This window comes from Rhinolophus sinicus, linkage group LG04 (genome assembly GCF_036562045.2).
Source record: "Rhinolophus sinicus isolate RSC01 linkage group LG04, ASM3656204v1, whole genome shotgun sequence".
NCBI lineage: Eukaryota > Metazoa > Chordata > Mammalia > Chiroptera > Rhinolophidae > Rhinolophus > Rhinolophus sinicus.
The window spans coordinates 103749329-103765063 of NC_133754.1; the positions used below are offsets into that span (position 1 = coordinate 103749329).

Genomic DNA, 15735 nt, shown 5'->3' on the forward strand with positions numbered 1-15735 from the left:
AAAATAAACCGAAAGCAAACATAAACAACAAAATAATAAAGAGCAGTTAAATTAAAGACAGAAAAAGAATAGAGGAGATAGATGAAATGAGGTGGTTCTTTGAAGTGATCAACAAAATTGATGAATCTCTAGGAGGACTGGCAAAGGGAAAAAAAGATAGAGAAGACACAAATTACCAATGTCAGGAAGCAAACAAGGGCTATTACTACAGACCCTGCAGACATCCAAAGGAAAATAAGGGAATACTGTGAACAATTCTATGCTTATAAATTTTGCAATTTAGATTAAATGGATCACTTTCTCCAAAAACACAAGCTACCATAACTCACCCAAATATGAAAGATAGTTTGAATAGCCCTATAACTATTAAGGACATTGAATTTGTAGAAAAGAAACTCTCAAGAAACATTTGAGCCCAGATAGTTTCACTGGGGAATTCTACCAAATATTTAAAGAAGGATTACCACCTATTTCACATGATTTCTTCTCGAAAATACAAAACAAACAAAGCACCAAACTTACAGACACAGACAGCAGGATAGTGGTTACCAGAGGGGAAGGGGGGGTGAGGGGAGGACAATTCATTTTGTGATGCTGGTATTACCGCAATACCAAAACCAGGCAAAGACAATACAAAAAAGAAAACTACAGACCAATATTCCCTGTGAATGTAGATGTAAAAATTAATAATAAAATACTAACAAATGGAATTCAGTAGTATATAAACAGAATTATATGCTGTGACCACATGAGGTTCTTTCCAGGAATGCAAAGCTGTTTCTATATTTGAAAATCAGTCAACGTAACTGACCATATTAAGGGTTAAAGTAGAAAAGTCACATGATTATATCAATTAATGCAAAACTTTTTCCCACAATATTCAACATCCATTCATGATAAAAACTCTCAGAAAAACAGGAATAGAGGAGACCTTCCTCAAACTGATAAAGGGCATCTACAAAAATGCTACAGTTAACATTATACTTAATGGTGAAAGATTGAATTCTTTCCCTTTAAGATCAGGAACAAGATCAGGATTTCTGTTTTTGCCACTTCTATTCAACAGTTTAGTGCTGGAAGTTCTAGCCAGTGCAACATGGCAAGAAAAGGAGACAAAAGATACATAGATCATAAAGGAAAATACAAAACCTTCCCTATTCGCAGATGATATATGATTGTCCATGCAGAAAATCCCAAGGAATCTACAAAAATCTAGAACTAATAAGTGAGTTTAGTAAGACCACAAAATACGAGCAAGTAAACAAACAAAAATAACATTTATTTTTATATACTAGCAGTGGACATGTGGACACTGAAATAAAATGCAATATTATTTACAATCACTTTAAGAAAATGAAGTACTTAGAAGTAAGTCTAACAAAAGTTTTAATGACTCGTACACTGAAAAGTACACAATTCTGATGAAAGAAATCAAAGAAGGTGTAAGTAAATAGACATACCGTGTATATGCGTAGGAAGATTTGACAGTAAAGATGTAAGTTCTCCCCAAATTGATAGACAGATTTAATGCCATTTCTATCAAAAACCCAGCAAGAGTTTTTGTAGAGACATAAACAAGATTATTCTGAAATTTATATGAAAATGCAAAGGAACTAGAATAGCTAAAAGCAATTTGGAAAAGAAGAGTAAAGCAGGAGGAATCACTCTAGCAGATTCAAAGACTTATTTATATAGTACATTAACTGAGGCTGTTTAGTATTGCTGGAGGATAGACATGCCAATCCACGGAATGGAACAGAGAACCCAGAAATGGCCCCACACAAAGGTGCAAAAGAAATTCAATAGAGGAAAGAGAGAATAGAGCATTTTTATTAAGTGGTGCTAGAGCAACTGAGTACCTACAGGAAAAAAAAATGAACCTCAACTCAAGTCTCAGACCTTGTACAAAAATTAATACAAAATAGACCACAGACAAGTGTAAAGTGTAAAACTAAACAGCTTTTAGGAAAAACATAGGAGAAAATTTTCAGGATCTAGGGCTAGGCAGAGAGTTCTTAGACTAGATTCCAAAAGCATAATTTATAAAAGAAAAAAAAAGATAAATTGGACTTCATTAAGATGAAAAACTATTGCTCTGCAAAAGACCCTGTTAAGAAGATGAAAAGGAAAGCTATAGAGTTGGGGGGAAATACAAACCAGATATGTCTGTCCAAGGACTAGTATCTAGAATATATAAAGAACTCTCAAAACTCAACAGTAGAAAAACAATCCAATTAGAAAATGGGCAAAGACATGAAGAGGATATAGAGATAGCAAATAAGCACATGAAAAGATATCCAACTTCATTAGCCATTGGGGAAATTCAAGTTAAACGCAACCATCAGGATGGCTAAAACAACAAATAGTGAGGACACCCAGCGCTGGTGAGGATGAGGAAACACTGGGTCCCTCAGACACTGCTCGATGGTATAGCTCCTCTGGAAAACAACTTGGCAGTTTCTTAAAAAAATGAAATGTGTAACCACCACACAGCCAGCAACCGGATTCTATTTATTACAGAGAAATGAAGACTTGTGTCCACAGAGAAAAGTTGTGTGAATGTTCATATGTATTTTTGTGTAAGCCCCACATCCTTCCATGGGTGAAGGGATAAACAAATTGTGGCACATTCATACCATGGAACACAACTCAGTAATTAAAAAGGAACAAACCATTGGTGGACACAACAATCGGGATGAATCTCCAGAGAATTATTTTTAGGGAAAAACTCCAGTCCCAAAAGGTTAACTACTGCATGATTCCTCTTATGTAATATTCTTGAAATGATAAAATGATAGAAATGATGAGAAGATCAGGGATTGCTGGGAGTTAAGGAGGGATGTGGTGGGTGGGGTGGGCGGGCATGGGTGTGGCTGGGAAAGGGCGACATGCAGGGGCTGAGTGGTGATGGAAGGTCTGTATCGTGATCATGTCAGTGTGGGCGTCCTGGCTGAGAGCCTGTGCAATGAATTTTGCCAGATGTCACCATTGGGGGACACTGTGCCGAGGCCACATGGGACCTCTGTGTTTTCGTACACATAGAAGTGAATCTATAATTACCTAAAAATAACCAGTTTCATTTGAAAAAAAAAAAAAAAGAACATTTGTGAGACAATTGGGGAATTATGAACACTGACTGGAGTTTGTTAGTGGGACAGTGAACTTGTGTTTTGGTTTTAAAAGGCTAGTCTGCCCTCATTAAAGATCCATATTGGCATATTTGCAGGTGAAATGTGTGGGATTTGCTTCAGAGTGACCCACACTGGGGGTGAGCAGTGAGAGTCCCTGGGGACAGGCATGAATAGATGCTTCTTGTCATCGGGTGAGAAGTGCGTGCTGTCTCCCAACCCTGTGCACTACACGTGTGGTCAAGCTCCGAGCTGTGCAAGTTGGTGCATCATGCTAGTTAAGACACTGACTTTGGAGACTGTCGGACCTGGTTCAGGTCTTGGCTCTGCTACTTATTAGCTACGGAACCCTGGGCAAGTCACTTAACCTCTCTGAGCCTCAGTATTCTCAGCTGTGAAATGGGGGTGATGTCTCATAAGGAAGAGTGTCGTGTCAGGAAAGGCAAGGTCTTCACCAGAGGGGTGGGGGAAGGAGACAAGCCAGTGCAGGAGCCCCAGGAGCCGGTCAAGGTGAGGTGGTGAGCTTGGGCAGTGTCTCAGGATCCAGAAAAAGATCTCAAAAAGAGTTGTAAGAAGATGACCACTGAGAAGAAGCCATTAAGTTTGGTGTGCAGAGCGCCATTGTGCTTGTAATGGTTTGGGTTCCGTGGGGAGGGTGGGCCCAGTTTAAGGAGCTGAGAAGCGGCTGAGGAGAGAATGCAGATGGGGCTGGGGGCCACACTCTCAGACCTTGAAAGGACGGTGTGTAGTGAGCTCCAGAGGGAAGACTCACTTGTCAAAGAACAGAAAGACCAGCCGGGTGACATGCGGGGCCGGGAATCCCTAGAGCACAGTTGGGGCTGCTACCGAAGCTGTTCTATCTGTCCTAGCAGCCCCCTCCTTCCTGTTGACCGGCTTCATTCTATACCCATTCAAACAGCTAATTAAAAAGAAAGAACATTAGAGAACAATCAGGAATTACAAGGGCTGACTAGTTTTTTTTTTTAGTGTGATAGAATTGTGGTTTTGTTTTAAAAGGTTAGTTCTTGCTTCTTATTGATCGAGACTAAAATATTTATGGATGAAACAGTATGTCTGGACCTTGAAGAAAATGAGAATGATTTGTTTTTCTGGAGAGGTCTGGAATCATGGCGCTGTGTCAAGCCCTCGTGTATATTCATTATTCATTAGGTGTCCCTATGCATACTGTATGCTAACTAGGAGCTCTAGCAATTACCTTTGAAAACTTGCCACCATGCGCTTACATTGGCAGCACTGTACAAACAGCTCGGTAAGGTTTCATAACCTTGGTGTGTCAGTGTCTCATAGCTGTGTTTGTGTCGACATGTGGCGGTGTCCTGCTGAGTGGCGTTCATTATTGTTGTTGCACGTTTTTGTGTGCTGTCGCGAGAATGTCTGAGCTTGAATTAGAGCAATGAACAGACATTAAATTTCTCATTAAACTTGGCAAGGGTGGAAGTGAAATCAGGGACATATTAGTCCAAATTTATGGAGATAGTGCGATGAAGAAAACGGCAGTGTACAAATGGATTAAATGTTTTTCTGAGGGGAGAGAATGTGTCACTGATGCGTCAGGATGGCCAGTAATGAGAACTGACGAAAACATTGCAAAAATTCATCGAATTGTGTGTCAAAATTGTTGGCTGACTGTGAGAAGCATAACAGACCAAGTAAACCTCGATAGAGAAACAGTTAGGAAAATCTTAACTGAAAACCTTGTCATGAGAAAGGTGTGTACAAAAATGGTCCCGAAGGAGCTCACTGATGGACAAAAGCAAAGGAAAGTTGAAGTTTGCCAAGACCTTTTGGAGAAGCAAGATGATATTTTGGGCCATGTTATCACTGGTGATGAAACATGGGTGTACAAATACAACCCTGAAACAAAGTGTCAAAGTGCACAATTGAAGTCAGCCAATTCTCTATGACCAAAAATATTCCATCAGTCCAAATCAAGAGTCAAACGATGTTGCTAACCTTTTTTGATATCAGAGGGATTATTCATTATGAATTTGTACCAACTAGATAAACAATTAACCAAATTTATTCTTTGGAAGTGCTGAAAAGGCTGCATGAAGAAGTTAGATGAAAACGACCTGAACTTTTCACCAACAATTCATGACTCTTGCATCACAACAATGCACCACCTCACACGACACTGTCTCTGAGGGAGTTTTTAGCCAGTAAACAGTTAACTGTATTGGAACACCCTCCCTACTCACCTGATCTGGACCCCAACGACTTATTTCTTTACCTGAAGACAAAGGAAATCTTGAAAGGAAGACATTTTGATGACATTCAGGACATCAAGGGTAATACGATGACAACTCTGATGGCCATTCCAGAGAAAGAGTTCCAAAATTGCTTTGAAGGGTGGACTAGGTGCTGGTGTTGGTGCATAGCTTTCCCAGGGGAGTACTTGGAAGGTGACCGTAGTGATATTCAGCAATGAGGTATGTAGCACTTTTTGTAGGATAAGTTTGCGAAATTAATTGTCAGACCTCGTATGTTGGTTGAGGGCGTGTATTATTTATTACACCAGAGAAAACAGCCTGCCACTGACTCACCGACGCTCACACTAAAGGCATCTGTACTCAACCTGGAAATCCCTGGGGAGGAAGGTTTCCCCATCTATGGCTGTAAAGCTGTGGGTGCTTTTCTCAGTCACCATGGACTGAAGGACTCAGGTAATGAGTCCTTAGAGGCAAGCTTTGTTTGAGAGCTGCTGACAACCTGAGACTTCTCCAACCTCCTCTCTAGGGAGGATATCATCCGTGTCCTAAGGCTCTCCAAGCGGAGCACTGGATGGGCTGCTGAGCTTGGCCCCTGCCCATAGGCCAGAGAGTCCCTGATGAACTGGGGGCAAGTGCACCCACCAAACGGCATGCTCCCCAGCAAAAGTACTCCACCCACTGCTCATACCCCTGGGGGTGATAGCGTGGCGGCCTGCAGGGAACAGAAGCCCAGAATGCGCAGGAAGGTGTAAGCAGTGGGGTGAGCTTTATTGAGGTGAGTTGTTCACAACGAATGCCAATAGGCTAGTTTTACAAAGCTTCCCGCTTCCACACAGCTCCGTCTACATTCAGAAAGCAGCGAAAATATACTGTGCAATGAACACTTCCACCTGAAGAGTATCATGGTAGTTCATAAATGTGTCAACAGATAATGTAAAACAATATTTACAAGATACAGTAAGTTCAAAATTTAGATGCTGATGGTATAATTCTAAAACTAACGTTGTATGCTTTTCCAGGTAAGGAAGACCAGTTATTATAAAAATACTTTATATAAATTCAAAGTCAGAACTAAAACATTCAATCCTATAAAAATATCTTTTACTAATAAAAGCATCAGTTTGTAGATAAATGTTCTTTATCAACAACAGCTACGTCCTTAAATTTTCAGGAAATACCCACTATGTCAGACGAGCTCCTTACACATGGGAAAGTAACTTTAAGGCGGTTGTCACCCTGCCTCACTGCTCAGCGATGGGTCACACACTTGATCATATTGCATAGTAATGGCACAAATGTTCTACAAAACGTTAAGTCAAGTGTCTATGTCTTATGAAAGCCGTTTATAAAGACCAAGTCTCCAGCCTAGAGAGGGGATTCGTGGTGGGCACCGCCTGCAGGAGAGGCCACCAGTTCTGTTAGGAGCCAGCTACCTCGCACTTTGAAATGTCTAACTTGGAAAACCAGTGACCGCGTTTGGGCCGCTATCTGAAATCAGCTCATTCATTTCGTTTTGCTTGCTTTCCTTGGGGGCGTGGCTGGGGTGGTTCCTTTGCGTTTGTGCTCTCTTTGACTTCCTGAAACACACCTTGAGCAGCAGGTAGCACAGCTCGGCCACATTAAGCAGCATGCAAATCACAGACGCGGAAATCATAAAAATGGTGAACACGGTTTTCTCAGTAGGTCTAGAGATGAAGCAGTCGACGAGGTTGGGGCAGGGGTCGATCCCACATTTCAGCACCCAGGGCAGGTGGTACCCATTGTACAGGAAGTAAAATACGTACATGAAGGATGCTTCGAAGATGATTCGGAAAAAGATGCTGCAGGTGTATGTCCACCACAGGGCCCCCTCGATCCGAACCTTCTGCTTTTTAATGTCTTCCAGGTCCTTGAATTCATTTCTCTTCTCTCCTCGCCGAAACTTGCGGGCGGCCTCCTGCCTGTGGTAGGCCACGTGCATGGCCACCAGCAGGGCTGGCGTGGACACGAAGATGAGCTGCAGGGCCCAGAGCCGGATGTGGGAGATGGGGAAAAAGTGGTCGTAGCACACGTTTTTGCATCCGGGCTGCAGAGTGTTGCAGACGAAGTCTTCCTGCTCGTCACCCCAAACTTCTTGAGCAGCCACGACCAGGATCATGACACGAAAAATGAAGATGACGGTGATCCACACCTTCCCGATGCTGGTGGAGTGTTTGTTGACCCCCCCGATGAATGTGTGCAGGGTTCCCCAGTCCATTGTGTCGGCTTATTCCTAGACAGACAAAGCAGCAAAGGGAAATTAACAGAAAGCTCCTTTGAATTTATAAAACAGTTGTATATTTCAGACTGAAACAAATTTCACTTAAAGTGTACTGTGATAGCTTCAACCCCTAAACTGCTGGTAGGAGGTTTTTCAAAGACATTCTAAGGTTTTTGGACCAGAAATAACTTTTGTTTTGGGCGGGGGGGGGGGGGGGGGTGGTTAAGATCATCTTGAGTCAACTAAATTCAGATTATATAATAGGTGGCTGTTTGACATTAATGCAGGAACTCAGGTAATTCAAATCCTTTCCCAGTTCCTGTTTCATCACTGTGTAACTAGAGATCGCATTAGTTTCACTTTGCCCAGGGATCACAGAGGGTCCACAGTAGGTTTTAGTAATTAAATGGCTTATCCAGGAAGAAAAAAATCATTCATTGGAAAGACATAATTGGTTTACCCAGCAGACTAAGAAGGGAAAATAAAAAATCAAATACTTACTGAGTTACTTTACACAATAAATTTATATTTATTTCTAGCTTGAATAACGTCATTGGCCATAGTATTGGAGCTGAGAAACCTAATACTGTACCCACGGAAAGACCCTCTTCCCTAAGAGGGTCACAGCTTTTACCAAAAGTGCTCACTTGTTCTCCATTGTAATGGGCCAGGCTGGGGGTGGCCTTTGCTCCCCAGCAGATACCACCACTCAGAGTCACAATGAGGGACCCCCACCCCCAGCCCCACTGCAAGGCACAGCCTGCCTCTCTCCCTGTTAGAGCCCTGATTCAACGTCCTGGGAGAGAATGACTTCTTGACTTCTACAGAAACGTTTGCTACAATTCAAGCAGATGCCTTCTACGTTGCCAACACAAAACTAAAGAGTTGGTCAGCATTCTCCTTAAAAAAAAAAAAAAAAAAAGAGCACTTTGAGAGTCTTCAGAAAGCGAAAGACCCTCTCCTCAGAAAAACCCACTCACACTTTTTAGGGGAGGAGGGAGTCACCAAAGTCGTTTTGTCAACTCATCTTAGACTTTCTTGAATGCATGTGGGGCTCACTGTGGTCAGGCTCTTTCCCAGACTGACCTCCTCACCTGCAATGAGTTTGTTGATAGTTACCATAATGATGGCAGTGGCACAGACATAGTGTCTTAGCATCAAAATGCTGTTTATAGACGCCTCTCATACCATTAGCAAGTTAGCTGTATTTCCATGGTTCATTTAATAACTACACCCTACCATTTTACATAATGAATATTCGTATCCCTTAGAAGGAACACGCCATACATCAAGGAAGGTATTCACGCCATACAACAAGGCTCCCTAAAAGAAACTAAAGCTTAGGCTAGAAGAGGAGTTTGCATGCACGCTCCCTGGGAGCCCACATCTGAACTGTTGTGTTCATGTCACATCAAGAAAGACACTGGCAACTGAAGCTGAAGCTGAATAATACTGAGTGTCAACTATAATTTAATATATATATGTATGTATACATATATACATACATATATATATAGTCATAGGATGTGGAGTACAGCATAGGGAATAGCGTCAATGGAATTGTAGCAGCTATATAAGATGTCAGAGGGGTAGTAGATTGGGGGAGGGGGTTATCACTTTGTGAGGGGTGTAAATATCTAACTATTACATTGTTTTGTACACCTGAGACTAATAAAAAAAAAGTTACATGCATACTTGAATTACCAAACAAAAAAAAAAGAAAAGAAAGACACTGACAGGCTGGTAGGTACCTGCCATAGCACGGCCAGGTGGCAGAGCCTGGGAAGACTCTCTCAGGAGGGGTCACTCAGCTGGAGGATGGCTCTGAGGCATGTGGCAGCAGGAGGATTTGACTCCTGTGTTGATCGAGGACTAAGATTGGAGCCAAAGGTAGAATGAACAGAAAGCCAGGTTTTGCTTTTTTTTTTTTTTTTAAAGAAAAAGCTGAGAAAAATGAAATAGGTACAGGAGGTACAGCTCTTTAAAAATAAACTTTTTGAAGCTGTGGCTTCTCACACTGAATCAGAGGCCGTGTGAATGTGATTGGGTGTCACGCAGAGGGTGAAGCTCCACAACTAAACCCTGCCTTCCGTACACCACTTATCCCAGGGCCTCAGAGACTATCGATTAATCTTTGATTTAAAAGACTCATTTCAGACAATATGAATTGTACAATTAATTTTTAGTCTCCGATTATAGTCATTACAGTACATTTTCTTAGTGTTCTGTTCTGGAAGCCTTTCTTGCTGTTCTGTTCTGGAAGCCTTTCGGGATGTAACCAGTGAGGCAGTAAAAACTGTATCTTGATGTTTAAACACATTTTACAATGGCTGTTCCCCTAGGAGGTCAGTCCTGTTTGCTTATGAAATGAAGATGTTCTCTAACTAACCAGCAAATGTCTCCCACTGAAGTTTGGTTAATTAGTGCCCCGTGAGCAAGCCTCTGATTTATCAAAGAAAAGCTCACATTTTCTCAAATCCTCCAAAGTGCAGAGAATTTACCTCCCCCTGGATACCCCCCATCCCGTCCCGTCTCCTCCCTCCTTCCCCCCCACCCCCCATTAAAAGACTGTTTGAGTTCTGTATCACCAGCCTGAATAATGGCACACCTGGGGTCACCTATTCCCTGTCCTGCTAGGCAGCAAACCCATCCAGGCACCTGAATGAGTTTGGAGAGGCTGAGGTCAGGAGGTCACAATTTCCACACAAGAATATGGTCTCACTTTCTGGAAGCAGGGTCCTCTGTGACCTCTGCTCCTTTGGGCTTCTCCTTAAAAAACAGTGACCACAGTGATGCAGCAGCTTTCTTCTTTTGACGTCGATGGGTCCCCAAATCACACACTCTGAAAACATTCTCTCTAAGTAGCAAAGCTCAACAGAACATAATCTATTTTACAACACTTATTGACTTCAACTAAAAATCAGCAATTTACCTACACCTTTAAAGGAAGAAAAAGAAATGAGATCCCCAGGTCCCTAAGAAAAATGAGTGATTAAGCCTTAATACAAGTGTATCTAGCCTACTGGTCGCTCAAGACAATTAATTGGGCTGAGAACAAATGATCTGATTGGCAGTATCTTCCTGCACAAGTGACAAAGGCCCTATTATCTATCATGATAGAAATGACCGGAAAGGAAGAGGAAGAGCTGCCCTCCGTGAGCCTTGGGATGGGCACTCAGTCAGTGAACGTGCACTGGTGTTTCCAACAGTGAAAGTTTTCCTTCCCATCCTCATGTTTAGTCCCCAGGGCTCCTGGGGGCTTCCCAAGAAGCTGGGGCATCTGTCCTGCACATCAGTCTCCCAGCGAGCGCTAAGAGCAGGAGGAGATCTCTCATGTGTACCAGGGGCATGGACCGCCCCAAACTTCCTGACACATTGCTGCAGTCACAGGCAACTCCTGCACCCCCCAGGACACTGTTCCCACCCAGGATGAAGCTGACAGATGGCAGAAGGTTTGACAGGAGGCTTGGCTCCACTCACCCCTCCTGACCTGACCCTTGGGTGGGCGAGGCCTGCCCTGGCTGGGGGACAGATGCACACCCCTGGCCCTTGGCCTCTCCCCCACGAACACGTAACCCTGGGGTAGGCTTTCATAAACACTGTAGTTATGGTACATTTGAAGGTAGTCTTTGAAAACCCTTTGCCATTAGTACCAGGGAACAAAATACCTCTCTCCTTTTAGGCTTCCAGCGGGCTACAGCTGCTGGGGGAGCTTTTTCAATAAAAGTAAAATATTAACCCTCTCTGTAAATCAGAGAGGTTTAACTGGCACCTTTGTGGCTCTCTTTTAAGGAAAGAAGGGATATGCTCAGCTTCTGTGGTCTCTTCCGTGTAAGAATGTGGTTCTACTCACACATGCAGAGGTAAGTTGCATTAGGGTGTGTGGTACATGTAACCTTCCATGGCACATTCTTGATACTAAAGCTTTGATCCTAAATATTAGCTCTACAAATAAGCAAACCATTGACCTTACTTCTGATGGTACACACAGTATTATGACGATAGACTGTCCTTCCCTTTGACAACTCAAGTAATTTAAGTACATTAGTATTCCGAAGCTCTTCATTGTTTTAAAATTTTTTATTTAAGAACTTAATGCTAACTAGTTTGTTTAAGGATGCCATTTTAGTTTCACTGACGATAGAACCAAAACTAAAGTGCTAAACATCAGTGTCACCCTTAGTGCTGAGGTGGGAAGACCTTTCCGGATAGTTCTATCTTCTTTGGATGACCCTTTCAAAGTCAGTCAGAGAATATTTGATAGGCTGAGACCAGAACACACTCCTCACAATTTCCACGTTCGTTTGGAGAGTTGAGGCATTTGAATTGATTAAGGCCTTGACGTCACAGCAAAGTAAGCACACCCGAGCCTGACACCTGAGCCTGATTCCCAGGTCTCCCAGCCTATCGGCCTGAGGAGACCCAGGGCAAGGCTCCCACTTCAAGGCTCAGGCTTCCTCCTTCTCCAGCATGTGACAGCCTAGAGGCCAACGTGGCACTGTCACTGCATGAATGTAAATCTTTGTACTGCTTCTGGATGTAGGCGAGGATGTTGCCTCTTAGGAAAAGATAGTAGATGTGGCCATAGCCCTGTAATTGCTCCCACGTCTCTACTGCATGACCTTTGTGGGTAGTTTTCTTCATCCACAGAACTGTTATGAGGAAAGTAGGGTTACTACTGCCACCTTCCTGAGGCTCCATAGTTCAAATCCACAATCAAATCAGAACAAAATCTTTAGTGTTGATTCTTTTCCCTACGAAAAAAATGATAATACTACCAATCCCAAACCTCAAGCTCCTTCACTGAGCATTGGAAAAAAAAAGGAGTAGAAGGAGTTTGAGAAACTGGATATGCAACCTTACCTACCAAATCAGTAGTCAAAAAACAAAAAAACAAAAACAAACAAACAACAACAAAAAACTGACTGTCTCCTTAATCAGGAAGAATCTCTATCTTTTTTTGTCTCTATACTTTAGGTCAGCCAAGGGACAACCTGATAGATGATTTTTAAATGTAATGACTCAAAATTTCATCAATTGTCCTTTTAAAGCAATGACCAGTGATAAAATGCTTTTAGGATTTAACATTTCTTCAAACTTAAGTCAATAAAACTTAAGTCGTACAAGTATTTCTTAACCCATGTAAGAATTCAAAGAGTTAAAAAAATAATTTCCATTAAACAGTCTCTATTCATTCGAGTAAGCCTGTGTCCTTTCCAAACATCTAAGTCTAACCTGAGTTAAATGACCCTGGGAATAAAAATGGAAAAGGCCACCTGGGGACCCAGTTCCATTCTAATGGATAAACAAGTAAAACTGAAACCTTAACGTATGATAATGTTGCCACTGGAAATCTCTTATCCTCAAGGACCAAGACGCTTGTGTAGAACTTTATTCCCCCACAATTTTATTCCGTTAACATTTTTAATGAAAGTGTACTAATGACTTGCAGCTCCTGGACTGTTCAGACTTCATCAAAGCCGTGTGGTGAGGATTCATTAGAAAGTTAGAATTTTCCTGTTACCTTATGTAAATTGTTCAGTCAGACCTTCCGTGGTTCTCCTCCTCCCTAATGCTCTTATAATTCAACAGAGGAAAAGTAAGAAAAGAGAACAAGTCACCATTACCTGGATCAGATTTTGTTTTAAACCAGAAACACCAGTGAGGCGATGAGTGCTGCCTTCCCGGTCTTGTCGCTGCGGTGATGGCAGTGGGAGCCCTCAACCCCCCCACCCCCACCCCAGCTAGGTCACAGGCTGGAGTGCTGACGTTCTGTCTCCTTAACCCCCTTCTCGCTCCTTGGCAGAGTTCAGACAACACCCCCAAAGTCTCCCGCGATCCAAACAACAGACAAAGCTCTCCGCAGGGGCAGTTTCCAGCAGCATCCTGAAATTCTAAGGGAGCTGCACTGGGCAGGACGCTCTCTCCCGGAAAACTAGTTAGATTCTGCTAGAACTGGGGCAAGGGGATACTCCTGTAGCACAAAGTCTACTGAAGGAAGGGAACAGCAGGCCATGGTCAAATTCAAGCAGGCACTAAATGGACAGTGGGAGTCCCCCAGGTGACACCGGGTCTCTGCAATAACCACAGGTCCCAGCCCCTGCAGGCGTCCTGAGTTGCGTGCAGGCCACACTCACCTCAGACCCTGTCCTCCTCTCCAGGAAGGGGGGCCAGCCCAGTCAAAAAAGCACACGATGCCAGGACACCAGGTACTGCCCTGTCTCCTTCATCAGACAGAAAAGACCTTCTGGTGTCTCCACCTTCCAACTGAGCTGTGTCACCTATGACACTTAATTACTGTTGTCTAGCAATTGTCCTGTCATTATATTATTGTCACCTGCATTTCACAAGTTCCCCGGAGCACATCACACAGCCACGCGGGTCAGTTCTGCCTGAGACTTAGCGACAGGCTGCCGGTAGCCGCAATGTTTGGCTGAGTTTGAACACTGATCCTTTGCTCTGGTTTTCTTCTCCCCCAGATCCATGCGGGACTTTGTCAGTGACCCATAAAAGCGCAGAAAAGCCAAAACGCAGCAAAGGAAGTGGGGGAAGGAGGTCCCTACCGGCCCCTCAGATACGCCATGTGATGTATTTACAAAACCTGTGTGCAGGTCAAGGGCGACCATCTCGGGTACAAGCCAAACCAGTCCGTCCTGGTTCCTGCGGGCGCGCAGATGCGGATCTCGGGCAGATAAGGTCGTCCTGGGCAACCCGCGCGGACACCCACCCCTGCGGCCCCCGGGCCCGCCTGTCAGCGGTCGTCAACTAGGAAGACAGGGGAGAGATGGCCGACGGGCTGCCGACCCCCCTGTGGGCTTCTCCGGGTCAGCCCTCCGCGGAGAAGCCGCGATCGCACCCGCGCCCCGCACCGCCCGGCGTCCGCTTACCTGCTCCGCCGGCACTGAGGCCGCGCGGGTGCGGGAGCGGGTCTCTGGGCGCGCGGCAGCGCCCTCGGTGCAGCCAGGCGGGCGGGCGGGTCGGTGTCTGGAGCCTCCAGTCGGCTGGGCCCCCACCTGCAGCGCCTTTTAACCGCGCCCCACCCCGCCTCTGCCCTGACGCTCCCCGGCGCGCGGCCGGAGGCCAGCGTTCGGTGACCCGCGAGGGCCCGCCCCTGGGCTCGGGGCGCAGGACAGGCCTCCCGCTGGTGTCGGGGGGCCGGGGGACCCGGGGAGCGGGCGCCGGGATGCTGGGAGGGCCTCTGGGTTGGGGACGCCGGGGAAGCGCGCCGAGGGCAGGACGCGACCCTCGCCTTCCGGTCCGTCGGGAGCGCGGGGCTGGGGCCCAAAGCGAGGGGACACACGGGTGCAGGGTGGGTCCTCACTCCCGGAGCGCCGCGCGGGGCTGGGCCCGGCCTGGTCCCGGGAGAGGGCGGCTGGGGTCTCTGGCTGGGCGTCCACTCGCAGAGAACCCGGGCGCCCTAGGGAGAGGGCCTGGGCAAGTGGACCTGCCGCCCGCCGGTGGCGAGGCTTCCGACCCAGGACCCCGGGGATCAGTGTTAGGGGCAGGCTGGACAGATCCTCCTTCTACCTGGACGCTGCCAGCCTCTTCCAACCCGCCTGATACCTGCACGGTTCTCCCCTAGTCAGCAGCCTGGAGGCACAGTGGCTGGTGTTCTCTATCAATTAACAACTACTTAGAGGAGTCAAAGGGGTTATTTTTATGGGTTACCTCTGTCCTTTGAAGCCTCCTTCAGGGGAAGCAGAGCGGGCCTTCCTCAGTCACCACGTGGAGACCCTGACCTTGCACTTGCACAGAGAGGGCTGGGGAAGTCCAGGGTGGGCACAGGGGCTAGTGGGGTGGAGATGTTGGAAACTAGTTAGGGACATGGCTTGACAGGTTCAGACTTGTCCTTCATCAGGCAAGAGATGTGTGACTTGCTTCTTCCACAAAATTGGTTGATAATAAAAATGTCCCCACCTAAACCATATGCTACTTATTAGTGGTTAAGATAGCTGTTCATGGTTGCAAAAGAAAAGCCAAGACTTCATAAAAATCCACCTCCCGACATGTTTTACTAGAGGACAAGATTTTCAGAGAATTGTACCTGAGTCAGATCTGTTCAGAACACTTTGGGGTGACCCCTGGAATGGCCTTGCACATAGAGATGGAGAGACACCAAAATCTGTTTTGGACTTTT

At 45.1% G+C, this 15735-nt stretch overlaps 1 protein-coding gene across 2 annotated transcripts; it reads right to left on the bottom strand.

The window, feature by feature from the left end:
* Positions 1-6106: 6106 nt before the first annotated feature.
* Positions 6107-14642, bottom strand: GJB6 (gap junction protein beta 6). 2 transcript variants are annotated; one of them, XM_019715660.2, is made up of 2 exons: positions 14486-14642; positions 6107-7610 (listed from the first exon to the last, which is right to left on the bottom strand). In XM_019715660.2, exon 2 carries the CDS (start codon positions 7593-7595, stop codon positions 6810-6812), a length of 786 nt encoding a protein of 261 aa, XP_019571219.1. In that variant the 5' UTR covers positions 7596-7610; positions 14486-14642; the 3' UTR covers positions 6107-6809. The 2 variants fall into 2 exon arrangements, with proteins under 2 accessions (XP_019571219.1, XP_019571220.1); XM_019715661.2 differs by lacking the exon at positions 14486-14642 and adding an exon at positions 13226-13359.
* Positions 14643-15735: the final 1093 nt, after the last annotated feature.